General features: G+C 36.0%; 1 protein-coding gene across 3 annotated transcripts in view; it reads left to right on the forward strand.

Annotated features, from left to right (window-relative positions):
* Zeb2 (zinc finger E-box binding homeobox 2) overlaps positions 1-19,857 on the forward strand; it is a 131,407-nt gene that overhangs the window by 92,159 nt on the left and 19,391 nt on the right. For all 3 annotated transcript variants that reach the window (XM_027937916.3, XM_071619199.1, XM_071619198.1), the window contains 2 exons: positions 698-769; positions 19,552-19,740. In XM_027937916.3, coding sequence (XP_027793717.1) covers positions 698-769; positions 19,552-19,740 — 261 coding nt within the window. The remainder of the gene's footprint in view (positions 1-697; positions 770-19,551; positions 19,741-19,857) is intronic.

A 19,857-nucleotide genomic window follows, 5' to 3' on the forward strand; every position in this document is an offset into this window, starting at 1 on the left:
GTGTTGTTATATCTATACAGTTTTCCTCAGAAAGTGACTTATTACCTACAGAGGCATAAATCATAACCAAAAAGATATTGATGAGAGATGAGGAAAAAAATAAGGAAGACATGTTTTAGAAGTTCATATACACAGTGAAACAGGTATTTTTGATACCTCTGGGATGTTCATTCTATAAAGTAGGCTTTCCAAGTTTTGATATGTAGAATTAGGGCTTTTTAAAAGTATGCTTGCCTAGATTGGCAACATCATACCTACCCCCTAGAGGGAATAAAAGCAGGAATATAAAATGAGAAATTCTGACTTGCACTAAGCATCCAGAGTTACCAGAGGCAGAGCAACTAGCTTGTCTCTTCCTCAGTACAAATACTTAGTTGCTTTTGACTCTTATTGAAAAAATAATATCTTCCCCCTGTTTGTCACTAGAACTGCCACCAGAAGAAAAGCCCTTCGTTTGCTCCAAATAAGCACCTCTGTTTTTCACAGCTTGCAGTAATGCTTAAAGTAAATAAGTTCTTGTGCAGCTAGCACTATTGGATTCATTCAATTGCCTGAACAAAGCTATTGTTTAGAGGTTTACAACAAGCCTTTTCTCTGTTTCCTTTAAAAAGAATCTTCCTTGTTCCTGTGCTTGGCATGCTTAGTATAGTAAGCCTTTCTACAGTTCTCAAATGCTAAAGATAATTTTCCCCCACAGAAGAAATGAAGGAAGACTATGACACTATGGGGCCAGAAGCCACGATCCAGACCACACTTAACAATGGTACAGGTAAGTTATGTTTACCACACTAAGGTCACATTTGTCCTGGGTCATGTGGATTTAATGAGTCAGGGAAATGCTGACCCATCCTCTTGCATCTTCATGACTTAAATAACTGCGACTTTTCATGTCTCTGTCTGTGTTTCAAACTTGAAATTTCTATATTTTTGGTAATTTATTAAGAAAATGTTTCTTTCATTCTTATGTACCCCTTATTTGCCTCTGAAGCTGAAGACTACTGAGCTGTCTGAATGGATCTTTTCACAGAATGAGTTGGGTGAATTTCTAGTAGTAATTTTAACTTTAAAAGACTACACAAATAATTTTAAAATTAGAATATGATAGGCCTCTACTAGCCACCACTTAATATTAGTCACTGAGAATTCAAATGATACAGTATAATGTAGATTATAAAGTTTGTTTTTTTACAAAAAGCCAAATTTCCATGAACGTTCCTCACAAAAATTAATCATCTGAGTTCTTTTTAATTCTCTCTCCACTTTTAGTTCTCCGCATCTGTTAGCCTTCTAAATAATGTTTTCTAGGCAGAAGTTTTAAAGGAAAATTGACGATTTAACTTTTTTTTTTTTAATAAGGCTGAAAAATGACAGTGAAAGTCAGTAACTGTTTTTTAGTTGTACTGTGCTGCTGCTGCTGCTACAGAGCAGAGGTTAAGGACAACTGTGACACTCCATTTGTTTTCCCAAAAACTAAATTCTGTCTTCCCTTACATGGTCATGTCACCAGCTCAAATTTACATTGGCTCATAATGTTTACTTCTCTTTTTCCCAGATGAGACTAATTATTTTAGGTGTTTCAAACAATCATCCACACTACCACTACAAATATTAGCATAGTGCCCAATATAAAATTATCTTCCAAAACAAAACCAAAAAACTCATATAACTATTTCCACTCAACTCACCATTGGAAAAAAAAAAAAAAAAAACTTCCAATTTTGGGAAGTTTCAGAAATGTCAATACTCAAGATGATATTCATGGCCCTTACGTTGACACACAACATAATAAACTGTTAATGCTGCGTTTTCATTGAGAATACCCTTTTTAATAAGTTAAAAAGCACTAATTCACTTTCTTGGCTATAAAATAAGAGAAATATGAAAAACTGTGGTCATCATTTATTCATTTGGATAATGTCAATTTAAGGTACAAAAATGAAACTATACATTATGCATTTGTAGAAAAATTATAGAATTAGGAACTAATGATCCTAATTTCTAGATGCAGCTTTGGCAATAACTGGATCATGACCTTGAGTAAGTTAGTTGCCCCCCTTGAACTCAGTTTCCACTATTATGAAATGAATAGGTTGAATTAGTTGCTTGCTAAGAACACTTCTAGTTTTAATATTCTATATTGCCAGGATATTATCACCAAGTAAAAATAGAAAAATACCAAATAATTTCATATAAAATTTAATAATAAAAAGATATCTAGAATTAGATACTTTCTGTAATGTTCCAACACAGAGGGAAGAATGAGTCTCACATTTCTTTAAAAAATAAATCTTAAATTTTATCTTTAGAGCATAAATAAAAACTGATTTTTATTTCCTTTTTAAGCATTTAAAATGTCACAAAAGAGAATTTGTCCCAACAAAGTGACAATTTACTAGATGTTTTATATACCTAAAGTCTTAAGTGAGGTTAATAAAGATTGTTCCTACCAAGAATGTTTAAAAATCAATCTTAAACATCCTTTCACCAGGCTTTAAGATCTCCTTTTCTCATAATACGTTCTGTTCCTTATGGTTCATATGTATTCAGTCAATAAATAAATCAATAAGTATTCATTGAGTGTCTTCAATATATTCACTGTTGTGTGCATGTGTGGAAAAAGATGGGACAGGAAGACTAAGGCTTAGTTATTAAATTTAGAAGATAAGCCTAATACACATGAAATAATAATGAACAATAAGAGAAAATACATGATAAGTATGCAAAAAATGGTAGGAAGCATGGTTACTTGAATTACACAATTAGGAGAGACCTATTGGGTAGGTATTCATATAAGGTTTTATGAAGGAGGTAGAATTTGAGCTAAGTACATTGTTCACTAGTCATGGAGGAGTGAAGAATGGATTTCTTGAAGAAGAGTGCATGAGCCCAGGAGGGAAAGAAGCCTATCTCTTCAGAGGAGAGTGAGTAGAAGGATTTGGCTGAATCAAAGGGTGCTAGGGGCAATTTGTGGAAAATAAAACTGTACATTTAAGTTGAAGCCAGCTGCTAGAGAATATAAAGCATCAGAAAAAAAGTAGTTTGGGTCATGTTATACTACCATCCTATCTATGGGAGAAACCAGACTCTGGAGACCTACTGGAAGTCATTATAGTTATTGTTATTGAGGTGTGAAGTGAGAAAAATATTTTCCAAGGGTGGACATAGGGTAGACACACCAGGGAAATTAGCAACATAACTTTTAAACAACTGATTCTCTGATGACAGAGGTAAAGTAGCTTCAAGATTCATTTTAGGATATGAAAATACTTAGTATTTCTAGATATATAGAAGAAGGAGTCAGTTTTGAGAAAACCTTGAACCCAACTTCAGACAGAAGGATTTTCATGTGTGTGTGTGTGTGTGTGTGTGTGTGTGTGTTTCTGCCCACTGGATATGAGGAATTGAAACCTAAGTAGTTAGAACTAAAGATAGAGATTTCAGAGTCATACAAATATATTCAGATGGTATTTATCATCATAAAACTGTGAGATTTACAAGTGAAAGTATACTTATTGAAGCCCATAGAAAGTTGAGGCCAGGGCTCTTGGTGGGTAGGAAAAGAAATCAGATTCATTCAAAGGAAAAAAGTTTATAAGGAGAGAGAAAAAATGTAAACACTCAGAAGCAAAGAAAGGGATGTGTATAAAGGTGAGAATGGTCACCTCAGTTAAAATCTTCAAATAACTAAACTTGTAGGCATGCTAAATGAACAAATTGGTAATTAGGAACTTACTGGTGACCCTCAATTTATACCTTTAACTTTCTAGGGAATATACACATATCTCTTATCAGCCATAAGCTTAGTTCTTATCCTTTGCATCTTTTGGGGTGTTAAATACATGTAGAATTGAAATAATATACCCTCCCCCCTTTTTTTGGTTAAAATTACTTTTTAATGGGCTGTCTTATTCTCTCCTCACAAGTCCTACTCATCAAAATTCAGGCTGGAGGGGTGAGGAGGTGGCTGAGTTATAGAGTGCCTGCTTAGCATGCATGAAGCCCTGGGTTTGATTCCCAGTACCAACAAAACAAAACTAAACTACAAAACAAAAACAAACAAGATACAGCTATTGGCTGACCTTCTGTGGTCATCCCAAGCTGTAATATCTTCCTGCAATAAAGCTGCCTGGTGTTGGTCACTTTGTCACCACAGATCTTGGAATAGTCTAGGTCAAAGAGTGCTTTTGAAGAAATAAGGGAGTGAATAAGAGACAAACAACAATTTCCCCTTCATATTTTTAGTTTGACATATTTTTGACATCTGATCTGAACTCACCAACCAGATATTTTCATCTCTCATTGTTGCAGTCTTCCATGCCCAAAAGCCTTCTAAGTGACTCTCCTTGAGCCTTCATGTCCTCCTCCATTTAGAAGAATGTCCACATCCTTCCTAAAACTTTTCATTCAAAATCCAATCCCTCACCTCCTTGTTAATCTTTTGGTTGTGCCGGGGATTGAACTCAGGGCCTCATGCATTCTGGGCAAGCTCTCTGCTACTGAGTTATATTCCCAGCCACTGTCCATGTCTCTTGTTAGAATCCTTAATTGTTCGTTAGTACCCATAGTACAAAACCAACATCCTTCAGTTCAGAATTAATTACCATCCGATTGGATAGCCACAGATTCCTAATCTGACCAAAGTGCTTGTGATATCAAAAAAGACTCACATTTCCACCAACCTGTGAGTTCTCTGACCATGCTATCTCTTCAGAGCCTAATCTTTCACCCCCTTTTTGCTACTTATTTAAGTTCTATTCACCCTTCTGTTTCTCAGGACTGGCTCATAGATCCTTAATGTGGTCATCTCTGAGTACATCAAATTATATCAATGTCTTCATTCTCTGAAATTCCACAGCCCTAAGGTATACACCCTGAATTATTCCTCTTCATATTGTTTGTACCTATTCACCTAATTTCATGAAAACAGGAGATGTCTTGGGATGAAGAATTGGGGCAGGTCATTATGGTATCTACTTCATAACATTGTAAAAGTAATTAAATAAATAACATATTTATTGATATTAGTGACCAAAAATTCTGATTTTAAGAAAAAAAACTATTATGTTTTCCTCAAAGTGCCCAATACAGCAGTGAACACGTGTGGTAGTCTTTATGACTGGTAGAATGAATGAATGAAAAAATATTTGGTGGAGAAGAAATGCATTCTTAAAAAGATTTTTTTAAACTTCACAGTAAGAGAAAACATTACCTGGGGAGGGAATTGAGTCAGTATCTTTAGACTAGTGAAGTCCCTGAAATCAACTTGTAAAGGCAAAGAAAAGTAGTCTAGAGTATCAATATTTTCTTTTTATAACTAAGTTAGATTAACAGCAGAGCAAAATTGATTTATAACAACATAAAGCATTGCAAACCTTGATTTACATTAAACTTTCTAAATTGCTTAATTTCAGTGGTTTTAATGTTTTTAAAAAGATAGAAAATTGTAAAGCTCTGAGATATAAGATAAAGAATACATTTGAATGAAGAATTCTACAACTCCCAGATATTAATAGAGTTCAAATTCAGAGTGGAATCATTAGGTAAAATTTCCAAGAGTGTGAAAAAAAAAAACTATTTCCTAAGAAAATAAAAGAAATGGAAAAACTTAGAAGCATTATAAACACGAGTTTGCCTATGAGCTAGTAGTAACAACAATCTATCTTAGGTGCATGGTGATCATTAGTATTAATGCAGTTCCACGTGCATATCAAGACCCAGATAGGCCCCTGATGTTTTCCTCTCTGAATGTGTGAAAGTTATATTTACTCAGACAACATAGTACTCTAGTTATAAAAGGCTATTAATAACCACCTGCATCCTCACCTCCTTTGCTGGGGGAAAAAAGTACTCCTTACATCCAGAAATTGGGCAAGACTAATTTAGGACTCTGTTCTTTTTTTTTTTTTTTTTTTTAGTTGATGTACCTTTCTTTTATTCATTTATTTATATGTGGTGCTAAGAATAGAACCCAGTGCCTCACACATGTGAGGCAAGTGCCTCTGAGCCACAACCCCAGCCCTAGGACTCTGTTCTTAATCTTACACAGCACAAGAAAAATTCTTGTCCAATAATCAGCTTTATCAACTATAACTATAGTTATTAAACATATATCTAACATTCTAAGAAGAACATTGAAAATATTTTGTATATGAGAGATAATAATTTTGGAATGCTACAGATTCTAACATCAGAAACTTACAATTGAGTTTTGCCCCTACCAATTACTAGTTATATGAACTTTAGTGCATAATTGATAAGCCTTCATTTCTCATTAGTAAAGTGGAAATAATGCTCCTTTATGTACAAGGCCTCACTGCAGGGGCTGAATGCCATGCCATTTTTAAGGCACCTACTACAATGTCTAACTAGCCAAGCTGCTCAACCTGTTTTGCTTTATTTCTCCAGTTTGCATCTACCAATAAGCCTTAAACTATTTTTATATGTTAAAAAATGAATGCATTGTAAACTATTTCCTCCCTTCTCACTGGTGTCTCATTAAGCTCAGTAAACAAAAATACAATGTTTCACAAATTCATAATGAAAGGACCAACCAGGCAATTTTGAGAGACATTATCATTTTAGTTGCTTTGACATCCTGGAAAACTACACTGAGTTGCTGGACAAATTCTTTCCACTGTTTGGTTACTGTGTTTGAGGTTAAAATATGAAGGTTAGGAAGGAGTGTAACGTTATAAAGGATTTTAATGACCACCTGCATCTATGAGTCTCCTATCTCATTTCATCTTTAGCATTTTTAAATTAATTATAGAAGAGGGTTTAGTAGTATTTATGTTTGTATAATGATGATTTTGCCCTTTGTTTTATAACTAACCACCTTCAAGAATCATATTGTTTTTCTTCTTACAGCAAGTAACAATAGTGAACAGGTAATGAACATTTAGCCCTATTCACAGCCACTAAGATACCTACACTCATTCTTTTGGGGTGTGTGTGTGTGTGTGTGTGTGTGTGTGTGGTCCTGGGGATTGAACCCAGGAGCACTTCCTCAGTTGTACTTTTTATTTTGAGATAGGGTCTCACTAAATTGCAGAGGTCTGAAAATTGTGATCCTTCTGCCCTGGCCTCCCAAATCTCTGGGATTACAAGTGTGTGACATCACACCCAACCCTATGCTCATTCCTTTTCAGTCCAGGCATTCATTAAGGGCAGAATTTGAACTGAAGCTTGAGAAAGAAACTTTAAGGAAACAAAAGACTTAGTTCTCCCCATGAGGAATATGAAATTTTGTGGTACCAATAGGAGGAAAAATCACAGTGACAGGATGACAAAATTTACGAGTTTATAATTATAGAGCCTCATTAGTTCTCCAAATCAATAGTCACTTATTGAGACCCTACTAAGTGCAAGGTATTTTGTTAAGCATCACGAAAGATACAATGAGCAGAGAACGGTCATTGTTATTAACTACTTAGATTCAACTGGGTAAATAAAATAGTGATAGGTGAATAAGAAGTATGTGTAAAATGCTTAACAGAATATTAGGACAGAAATTGCTAATCATCATCATGGTTATTGATTATAATAACGAATGTATGGATTAAGCTATTTTATTCAAAATACAACATGCTATGTAGGTTGAAGTGCCAAGTTTCGTGTTACAGAGTGTTTCTGACCTAGTGTTAGGTCAAATATTAGAGATAGGATAATCAAGAGGTGCCTTAAAAAGAGAGAGAGAGAGGTGCATTCAGGAGATGGCAAATTTCAGGGAAAGTTTTCTTCAGGACAAAAGCTTTCTGAACATGCTTCTGTGCAAAAGGAAAGAGAAAGGCTGAAAATAGAGATGGAAACAGGGTGAAACATGGAGTAAGTTTTCAGAAGAGTTGTGAGGGAACAACTTTAGATGGTAACCATGGTAGTGGTCAAGAATATGTCTTTATTTTAGCAGCAAGATCAAAAGAAAAGGGGAGAATGATGACAGAATTTGGTCAAATTTAGAGTAGTACAGAAAATTTGCATCACATTGGTTGTACTCCTTGAAGTAGATAGGGAAAAGAGATCATCAGTAAGCAGTGTGGAATATGAGTAGGCTTGGAATCTTCAAGAGTGGGACTTTAGAGCAGTTGCTGTGGATAACGTATGGCAATTCAGTCATCTTCAGGAAAGAATACCCTGTTGTGAAAGCATAATCTGAAATTAGACTATACAATTAGATAAATCTGTTTTGATATTTGGGGAGTGGAGAAATTGAACTGGACCTTAGTCTGGCAGTGCAAGAATGGTGTGAGAATAAGAAGTGGGGATGGGAATGATGATTCCCAGCTTCAAGGAACCAGTCAGTACACAGGGCAGGTGAAGCGGACTTGGGGATGGTCAGCCCTCGTCACACCAAAGTACCTACTTCAAGGAAATGAGGAATAAAATGATGGGGACAAGTGGAAAGTGGAGAGTGAAAGCCTGTCTTGGTTCTGAGAGATGGAATTGTCCTAGGTTAGAGCTGTACAAGACACATTCATCTGTGCTGTTAGACTAGAAAATCCAAAGCACTGTGAAGACAGGCCTCCCCATGGACTGCCTTTTGAGGGATGGAGTATTCCAGAATGATAGCAATCACTTCCTGGGGGAAATGTAGTCATGGGACAGGTATCATTTTACTAGAACTATATAGGCAGTGTCCCAAAACCTGAAGGTGAAAACGCACAACTTTGTTCTTCCAAACCTTATAATTCCAGAGTGTTGGTTCTTCAAGGGTAGAGATTAAGTTTCCTTTTCTTTATATTTCTCTCAGTAGTTACAGTGATTCATAAAGTATTGATGGTCGGTAAATAGGGGCTTGCTGAATTAATGGTAAATAAATCATGAGTGAACTGATGAAGCAGGTAACCCTGGTTTGAAATGGTAGTGTGAATTAAGGAGTACATGGACGCATCCTCGTTGCTTTGTGTGTCTGGAGAGATGCAGGCAAGAAGGGCTCTGCAGGAGAGGTCTGTGAGGGATGGGATATTACCAGGGGATGACACAGTTTCATTTAATCTGAAGAAGTAGAACCCATGTGGGAGGATGTCATTAAGCATGTGGGGGGAGAACCAAGCACTATGTGAAATGGGAAAGCACAATGAACCATGAATAAAGTTCTTTTTTGGTCTCTAGTTTTATGGTAAGCTTGAGATAGCTTTTATTTACTGGATGCATAAAATATATAATAAATTAATAGCTTATAATATTTCACCTTTGTATGGTGCTTTGAAGAATCATTCTTCATTGAGTGCCCTTAGAAACTTGACTAAAAATAAGAAATTAGGAAAATACAATTACTAAATATTAAGTGGTAATTTTAAATAAGCTTCTTGAGCAGAGAATCTGAAAAACTTTTTTGATGTTTCTCTCTACCCCAGTAGATTCAGTCTCTATCATCCATTAAAAAAAATTTTTAAAGTGATATAAGCAAATAGGATTCAGAAGGGCTACTATGAATCAGTTAAAAATAAATTTAAATTTTAAAAAGAAAAGAGGGAGAACACGAAAAAAAGAAAAAGTTAAAAATTTAATAGCTCCCACTGAAGAGGGCATTTTAGTTGTTTATTGATTGATTGATCTCTCTATCTTTGTGTTACAGGAGATTGAAACCAAGGGTGCTCTACCATATTCTGGGCTACATCCGCTGCCCTTTCTCTTTTTTATTTTAAGACAGGGTCTTGCTATAAGTTGCCCAGGCTGGCCTTAAATTGGCAATCCTTCTGCCTCAGCCTCCCAGATTGTTGGGATTGCAGGCGTTTGACACCACGTCTAGCTTGAAGTGGGCACTTTAATTGTCTTTTCCCCATACTAATTTTATAGTGTACTGATATGTTTATTTAGAATTATAATGTTGTCACAGTATTTTCTGCAGCTAGGGCCTGTTCAAATGTTATCAAATCAGGCATGATGAAAAACTAAAAAGATGGGATTTTCTCTGCCTCTCCCTCCCCGCCCCCCACCCCCCCCCCCAGTCTCTCTCATGTTGAATCATTGCGGTGTAGTGGAAAGAGCAATGGGTTAAGAGTCAAGATGTATGAATTCTGCATCCAACTCTTCCAGAAATTAGTTGTGTAACTTTGTATGAATCATTAACTTTACTGTAGTACCTTAGTAGTATCAGCTGTTAAATGAGGAAATTAGACTACAAATTTGGACTGCACCCCACCCTACCCTTTCTCCTAGTGATATTGTTCTGGGAAGGATGAACAAAGAAAATTTAAAAGCAGACCTGCCTTATTTGGTAGGGAAACAGGAGACGCTTAGGGATCCCAACCTATGCTATCTTACATAGGGCCAAGTTCCTCAGTATGAAATCTGCATAACCCACGCAGGGCCCTACCCTCCCACTTTGTTACTCTGCTGTTGCTGTCTTGAAACTCTTCGCAATTTTTGAGTGAGGAAACCCGCAGTTACATTTTTCTCTGTTTTTCACAAATCACCTAGCCAGTCTTAATCATACTTCATAGAATGCATAAAATAACAGCAGATGACAAGCCGGGTGGGAAGGAATGGGATCAGAGTTTCACCACCTGAGATACCAGATAGAATGCCAGTTCGTACAGGGTTATGATGGCACAAACCTGTAATCCCAGTGACTGGGAGGCTAAGGTAAGAAGACCTCAAGTTTGAGGTCAGCCTGGGCTGGGCAACTTAGCAAGACCCTATATCAAAAAAGACCCACCACGGCGGGGTGGCGGTCGTGCAGAGGATGTAACTCAGGGGTAAAGCACTCTAGGGTTCAATATCTAGTACCACAAAAAGAAAAAAGAAATGCCAGTTCAGACCAGGTTTTCAGTGTCTCCAGAACAATTGAATCCCAAGTGAAGCTCTAGACCTAGACTAAAAGTCTTGCTTGAGCAAGAAACACAGTGGTACAAGGTGTAACTCCCCCAATTGGGTAATATTCATGACAAGGTTACAATCTAGCAAATAAGTAGGTCTATTTAAACATAAATTCTATATACCCCATCACTAGCATAGAAGAAAGTGGGAGAAAGAGTAAGAAAGTTTTTATATCTTTACTATCCTCTTGGTTTAATAACTTCCAATTCCTCCTATTTCTCTTACATGGAGTTTAAATTAAAACTTTTTAAATTCACTAGCTTCCTTATACAAGAAGAAACTACACAAATTTGATCATCCTGTATTTTCCAAGAGTTGCATGGATGCGCAGTGTTAGTCATTTGTACATGATCAGATAATACAGCTAGTACCCAAATACTAGGAGGGAGTCAAAGTATTATGAAGTGAGTTTTTTTCTTCTTGTTTGTATCTGTCACATTTTCATAGGTTGGAAGAGTCTTGTTGAACAAGACTTCGGATAGCTTCTCATGGTTATAGTTAGTTCTAAATTTTTTTAGTAAATGTCAGACATTTAAAAGCAAAGGAGAGAAAGAGGAGGAAAGCAGAAGTAGCACTTGGCAGGGCAGGCAGGAATGGGTCATGTTCAGACCATAATCAGTGTGCAACAAGAAGAACTTGTTCACTTCCTGGCTAATGAATGCTGTGGTTTTATTAGCTTTGCTTGCGATTAGGAGCAGCTATCTCTACTTCACAGCAAGAGTTCCCACAAGAAATAACGAATCTTCCAGGCTTCTTGAGTTCTTCCTTCATTCATTCAACAAATATTTAATAAGCACTGTTTTCTTTGTGATGTTGCCTGTGGTTTCCAAGCACCTCCAAAATATTTTTTTCTTAATCTTTGTATGTGGTTCCCCAATCTAAAAGCTGTATTGCTTTGAGTTTTTAATGGAAATGAACACAGATTAAATTCTCTGGGCTTAGCTAGAGAATGAAAAGCAAATTGCTTGGGACAATTCTTTATTGAAATTATGAAATTCTGGCACTTTGAGGGTGCCCCAGAAGACACACACTGGCTCACTTCACAGATGAGGAAATTGAGATTCAAAAATGTAAAATGACTGAGCCAAAAATGCGGAGTCCAAGGCCCTGAACCTGGTCTAATCATTCAGTCATTGGGAAATAACTGTGTCCCAGGCATTGTGCTGTGCACCGGTGACACAAGGCCGAATAAGACAGGGTCCATGTCTCTATCAATACGCAGATATGCAAGTGAAAGATGACAACGTGATGTGATAAATTCAAAGATTGAGATTTGCAGATAGCATGGTAAAGAAGAATGGCATAAACTAGGGTTGAGATGGTCGGGAAAGTTATGTGACATGGGAATTATTCAATGCTGCTCCTCAAAACTGCATCTTATTTAGCCATGTGAGGCAAATGCTTGAATTCCTAGAGTAGTGGTTCTTAAACTGGGCACAAGTTAGAGTTTCTTGAAAGTCTTGTTGAAACACAGTTTGATGACTCTGGAGTGGACCCCAGGAATTTGAATTTCAAACAAGTTTCCAGATAGTACTGATGCTTCTGGTCTGGGGACCACATTTTGAAAACCACTGACTATCCTGAAGCAAACCACTGCATGTTATGTGCCTCTCAAAAAGCAGATGGAATGAGCATTGATTTGCTGGGCAAAATCACCTGCTTTGGGCTGGGAATATAACTCAGTTGGTAGAGTGCTTGCCTCACACACACAAGGCCCTGGGTTTAATCACCAGCACCACCAAAAAAGCAAATAATAATAATAATAATAATAATAATAGTAATCACCTTGCTTCATCAACCTCTCTAAAACATAATAACATCACCTGATGCCTTTTGTTCATATGCCAATTATAAATTTTTAGATTGCACAATAATAAGAAAGATAAGCACATATTTTCTAATATTTATTTCTTAGTTATCGGCGGGCACAACATCTTTGTTTGTATGTGGTGCTGAGGATCGAACCCGGGCCGCACGCATGCCAGGGGAGCGCGCTACAGCTTGAGCCACATCCCCAGCCCAGCACATATTTTCTAACTTGGGAGTTTAAAAAAAAAACTCATAACTCTGTGTTATTCTATACTGATACATAGTAATCAACATTGTCTAAGGGTTTATAGCCTCTAAACCTTGATATTCACTAATATAAAATATAAATTCAAAATTAGACTCTGTCCCTGACTGGCATGCTTCCTGCTATTGGGGGAGATATTTGATCCTGCAGACTACTACAGATTCCCACCCCCTGTTCATTCTTTACCTCTCTCTCCCAGAGCTCCATCACATGGGGTACTCTCATTGGCATCTGAACATGTGTAGCCCAGTGAAAGTCATATCAGAGCAGGGGTGGAGAGACCGGCCAAGAGGCTGTACTAATTCCCAGCAAGAGAAGAACACTTTCTGTTGCTCTTGACGACCCTTCCCTGGCTTTATACATGCTTCTGTACCAGTCGGAGGCTCTGTGAAGCTGCCACGTAACTGTGTGATGAGAAAAAGATCATCCTCCTCCCTCACAGTTGTTTTTAGATATCTAGTGCCAATATGTATTTTGGAAGCTTTCTGCAGAAATGCACACATGCATTTTTAATGATGAAATGCTTATATTCATTAATTAGTCAACTTTAAACAAAGTAGCCATGAGAATTTATATACTTCAACAAATGCCAACTATGTTCTTCTTTAAACTAAAAATTCCAATACAATGAAAAAATTAGAAATAATTTTCTGGGACTTCTTATCATCTATGATATTGTTAACAAAGGGACTGCCTTTCAAAAAAATGAACATAGTTACCCAGATTTAGGATTTCTTCTGCCGTGAGAGAGTGAAGTGAGTAAAAAGTAGATTATATGATTCAATAAACAATTCCCACATGACACTGCAGAGGTACACATAATCCCCTGTTATGCAAGCATATATGTATGTATATTACAGAATCGCAACCATTGTTTTGCATGTCTCCAAAAATGAAAATCACAGAAGTAGGAAGAAATTATCAGTCAATATCATGGTCTCAAACCAAGCACACTCCCTGGCATTAGTAGCATTCAATATAGAGTTATTAAACAAGGGGTGAATGAATAATTCTACTCAGTTTTTTTTCCATAGACTTGATGCAGCTTTTCTGGATCCTCCAAGTTTTTCTTTTCTAAAATTATTACTTATTCATTTGAATGCTTGTTAAAATGGTTTAACATAATCTTCAAATATATTTCTTCAATATTTTATGAAAATTAAAAATATGCAAACTACTAAAACAGTGATAATAGACCACTTGGCTTCTTATGTAAACATATGCTTGTTACAAATAAAGAAAATTAATAGCAAAGGAAAACAGAAAAGGGGAACAATAATTTTTCCCTTTTTTTCGGTATTAGTGATTGAACCTACGGGTGCTTTACCACTGAGCTACATCCCCAGTCCTTTATAACTTTTTATTTTAAGACATGGTCTCACTATGTTGCTGATTCTCCTACATCAACTTCCAGAGTCTCTGGGATTCCAGGTGTGTGCTACTGTGCCCAGCACCATATTATAATTTAACTATCTATAAACACTAAGTGAACCCCACATTTAAGTATCTTTGAGAATATATCCTAAAACAACTCAATTTGGAAACCAATCAGTATTTCTCTTTTATTTAGAGTTCTGATAACACTGCTTGTTTCTTAGGCAGTAATTTTTAAAGTCAGTCCATATAGGTAATCATTATTATCTATCTAGAAATATCAATATTTATCTAAAACAGACATAAATATATTTATGAAAGTTTCATTAATAAACAACACTAATAAGAGTGACTAGCATATTTCTATGAAAATCAGACTTTTCAGACTTGAAGGGACCTAGAATTTTATTTACCAATATTAAAGTACATATAGCCAGGAGGGTATTTTTAATTAATAAAGTTCTTTTTTTTTTTTTTTTTGGATAAAGAAAAGTTTACCTAACCTTAGAGAAGGTTGAGATATTTGCAAGATATTAGGGTAAATTTTAGGACTAAATGCAAAATCTCTGGAGAAGTTGTTGGAAGAAATTACTTGAGGTTTCTTGTGAATTTTTGTTATGGTTTGATGATAAATACCATGCAAATATCCTTTGTCAGTGTGTTTTGGCAGTTCTTCCAAGGAGACCAGGGAGTGAAGAGGATTACAGAAAGAATGAAAATGAGGTTGATTTTATACTAGAAAAATGCAGCAGGGAATTCTATAACTTTCTAGCAAATTTTCTACCTCATTCCTGTGTCCACTACATAGTATTACAAGATTTGGAAGATCTTTGTGAAAGAAAAGTGCAAACTTCTAAATGCAAAATTTTATTCTTCCCAATAATTTTGAGAGTTACCAAAATTTAATCCCATTTGTTCTAGTACTATAACTGTTAGGGTGTTCAGTTTTCAGAGACAACATAGATTAAAGTAGAAAAGGAAGTTTCTTGGCTCACAGAATCTAAGGATGATTGACACACAGGGATTGTAAGGTGTGGTTTGGCCTCAGGAACAAATAGAGCTGGAAACAGACTCTAGGGGTATGCTGTCTTGTCTTCTTTTCTCTGATTTATTCATTCTTTTCATAAATCTTTCTTTGCTATATGGAAAGTACCAATTCCTTCATTCTTATGGCTACAGTCATTTGAGGGAAAAAATCTCTTGACATATTTTTGGAAACAAAATCCTAAAATCATAATGAAGAGATTCACTGAATTCAATTGGATCTATGGGCTGTTCATGGACTAATCAATGTTTTGGTTTAAAGAATAGAGGACTAAGATTGGCTCACTTTAGGTGTATATAATAAACTGTGGCAAAGAGAGCAGAATCATGCTATAACATAGCAGCTCCCTTGGGCACTGTAAAGCTCAGCAATAGGGAAGTGCAGAGCTGTTTGTAGGCAAAGGAAAAGGGTATAGTGCTGGGCAGAAAAACCACATGTTATTAGTACCCATAGTAAAAGACCCTAGGAGAAAACTATCTTATATTCATGGTGGATATACCTAGCTCAGGGAAGGTTCAACTCTAGCTCACGTAAGTGACTCCAGATATATAAGATATATAACAAATAGCAAATCTATATCACATGAAGAAAAACCCTGATGGAGCAAGTAGACTTAAATGATTGAAATGGCATCTTCTTCATGAATTATGTTATATCTTTCTAACTCCTACAAGTATTTATAATCACCAATATATGGTTTACCACATTGTTCTATAATTGCTCAAACTAATAGTTGAACTAGGTTCTAAGCCCATGCCTCAAATATACTTATTATATATTATACTTTCTTTTACTAGAAGATTTTTACACCAAGATTGGTATTTAAAACATAATTTACTCCACATTCATTTCATAAATGGTTTCTGAGAGCCTACTAATTTCTAGGCTACATACTCAATGCTCAGGAAACAAAGATGATCCTTAAAGAGAACACGTGATTTGATGTCTTTTGTCTCCATTACACTCAATGTAGAAATCTAGCATGGCCAAATTGGATCTAGCAATTGAACTGCCTCTCCAAATACCAGAAGTGTATCTAGATGCAATTTAGTTTGCCTATCCAGAAAAATCAGAATTTTCCTCCCTTTTAAGCCCAAAGGCTATTAATGCAAATCCAATTGAATTTGCATTTGATTACATTTCTGATGAAAACATTCATATGCAAATGAAAATCCATGCAAAGATAGCCAGATACCTCAAATAGTTGCTGAAATATCAAAATAAAATTGGAATATTAAATATATGTCCATCCATATATGAAAAGGAAGTTTACTAGGTTACATTAAGGTCATCAAGTAGTACAGTGTTCTTGAAAAACCTAAATCATGTCTCAAACATTTCAAAACATTCTAGTAGGTGTGAATTCAGAAAGGAACTATTACATAACTTTCTGCTGTCACAGCACTGAAAAAGGAGTCATTCACTGGTAAAATCAGTCGCGTTGTTCAAAGACGTTCATCTTGGATCCACCATTTTGTTTCCCTTCTCTTTTCTTGTCACTAAAAGCAAAAGTTGATTTTTGGTAGTTCTGAAGTTATTTTGATGATTCAAAACAATGCACAAATAGTTCATGCAAGTTGGCAGTTCCTGCATACTCTCTAGGGGCTCAGTGATGCAAGTTAAATGACATCATCACAATCACCACCAATAAGTATCCTTTGGAAAGCATCCATGGCATTGTGAGTATAGTGGCAGAAAGGAGATCTTAACTAATGTCCCTATTCTTCTATTAAATCCAGCTAAGAAAAGATTTCAGCAAAATTTCAAGGTATAATCTCTTAATCCACTAATGTACATTCCAAGTCTATTTTTGAGGGAAAAACAGGTCTTGGAATCAGACTGCCATTCTTACTAAACTTAACAGAAAGTGGAGTAACAAAAGAGAAAGTTTTGAGATCACAGCACTCAGGATTGTTATAACTTAGTCCACAAAGTGCAATTCTCCCCATTTTTCTTTCATTTGACCTCACCTATCGGTCCATAGTTTCCTATCTTTTTAGAATTCTAGTGTTCCCTTCTTTGGTAAATATCACCAATAATTCATCAAATTTGGAAATCCTAAACCACAGGAAAGTATTTTAGCATCTCTCACCTTGGAAAACTCAATCCTTCCCCAAGTATTAGGGGTTTTACTTCTTTATTATGACTCAAATCCATTTGCTTCTCTTCATCTCCATCACCAATCACTTAACCTTTACAATTTGCCTGGCTTTAGGGCAGGAGCCTCCCTACTGATTTCCCAGAATCTACTTTTCTCTTCCACTCCCTATCATACTGTAGCCAGAGTTGTCATTTAAAAACCTGGGGTCTTGGTGGTGCATACCTGTTAACCCCAGCTACTCAGGAAGCTGAGGAGGGAGGATAACAAGTGCAAGGTCAGCCTCAGCAAGTTAGATCCTGTCTCAAAATATAGTAATATAAAAAGGGCTGGGGATGTAGCTCAGTAGTAGAGCATACCTGAGTTCAATGCCCAATACTGAAAAAAAAAAAAAAAAAAAAAAAAAAGAATAGCCACCATTTTATCTAATCATCCTCTTTGCTTAATACCCTTCAAGCCTTCCTGCTGTCTTAGAATAAAAACCCAATCCTTAACAGGGCTATTGCCCACTTCAAGGTTCGATTCCAGCTGGCCTCTTCACCCTTACACCCTGAGGCTCCACTTTCACTCCGAACTCCATCATATCCTTTTAGATCCTGAAATGTCTATACTCCTTGCAGCACCACAACCTTGCACATGCTGCTTTCCCAGCTTCCAAAGTGAGCTAACTTCATGCTTTCTCCGTTCATGCTTTATCTTGATCTCTTAGACCCCACCAAATCCCTCTTGCTTCTTTTTAAACCTCTATACAACTTTCATAATATCTCTTCAAGTTTAATGTATTTATTTTCAAGATGATATCAGTTGTATTGATTTTTTTTCATGGCTTCCAGAAGCATGAGACTAAACATGTTCTTTGCTTACCAGAGCAAGACACAATGCCTATCATTTACTAGGCATTCAGTTAAGTACATGTTGAATTAATGGGAGGTTCTACTCTCTGTTCTTCCCATTTAAAATCTACAAGTTCATAACAATTAAAGCAAAAAAAAAAAAAATTGACTTGTCTGTTCAAACATCACCCTGCCACACTTGTCAAGGAGAATTAATATGGCAAATACATTAACACTGTTTATGGCAGAGAAAGTAAGGCGAAGAATCTAGTGGAACCAAAGTTAACTGCTCTCAAAACCCTGATAGTAAGATTCCAACATTTATTTTAGTAGCAAAGTACTTTTTTCACCTATGTGTGTTAGAAAATAATGTAATAGCTACTCTCCCAAATCTGTATTATGAATAAAAAATTTATCTAAGATATTTAAGCCACACTAATTCAGGAACACATCTAGAGGTTTCAAGTATACAATGTCTTATGACATAAGCTGCTAAAATTGGTTTACAACTATAATTCATTTCATGGGAATGGAGTCATAATTGCAAAAGTTAAAACCATATCAAAATCACACAGCAGCATTGCCAGCTTCTTAACTCCCTCTGTTACTTTTTATTTTATTTTTATCAGCTGTGAGCTTAATTTTATTTTCAGCAGCTTTAAAATACTGAGCTGAAGATTCAAATTTTAGGGAAAGGTAAACTACCACATTCTGTGATTTTTATTTTAAAAACAAAGTCCACGTTATTATCTCTCTAGTAATATCTTTCCTTTCACATCTGTCTCAGACTATGTACTCCTGGCTGTCTGTGATATTCAGAGGGTGGAGGGTTAAAAGCTTATATTTAGCAACCGGATGGATCTGTGGTTAGGGATGTTTAGTGGACAATAAAAAATTAAATATACTTTTCTTAAAAGAAAAGGAAGTTTTATATAGACCACTAAAGTAGCTTTGAGCTTATATTATCTCTCATGTTTATGGATCTTAGAATGCCATACAAAAAAGATCTTAGATCTTTTAAATTTTACTAAAAGCATCTTAAATTTTCTTTCATTTTTTTTTGTGAATTATGCAGACTAGTATTCTCAGAAGAAAAAAAAACTTATTTAACTTAAAATGAAGTATCCTCTTTTTGTGTATAACAATAAGCATGTAATCAGTTAACTGGTCATCTTCTATACTTCTTACAAATAAACCAGGTATTTGTGGTCTTATTGCAAGTCAGCATTTGCTACTAACAATGATGTAGATGGACGTGGGCTCTGAGGAAGAAGGCCCTGAAAAGACATTTTTCCTTTTATGATTTCAGTTAAGAATGCAAATTGCACATCAGACTTTGAGGAATACTTTGCCAAAAGAAAACTGGAGGAACGCGATGGCCATGCAGTCAGCATTGAGGAGTACCTTCAGCGCAGTGACACAGCCATTATTTACCCAGAAGCCCCTGAGGAGCTGTCTCGCCTTGGCACGCCAGAGGCCAATGGGCAAGAAGAAAATGGTGAGGCTGTAATTCATTTTTAGCCACTACACTGACCTCTGCAGCTGTTACAATTACAAATGCACTACATGCCTGGGTGTTTACCTTAAAATTTGAAGAACAGCTGCAGAGGCATGG

The sequence above is a fragment of the Marmota flaviventris genome, chromosome 11 (assembly GCF_047511675.1).
Source record: "Marmota flaviventris isolate mMarFla1 chromosome 11, mMarFla1.hap1, whole genome shotgun sequence".
NCBI classification, from domain to species: domain Eukaryota; kingdom Metazoa; phylum Chordata; class Mammalia; order Rodentia; family Sciuridae; genus Marmota; species Marmota flaviventris.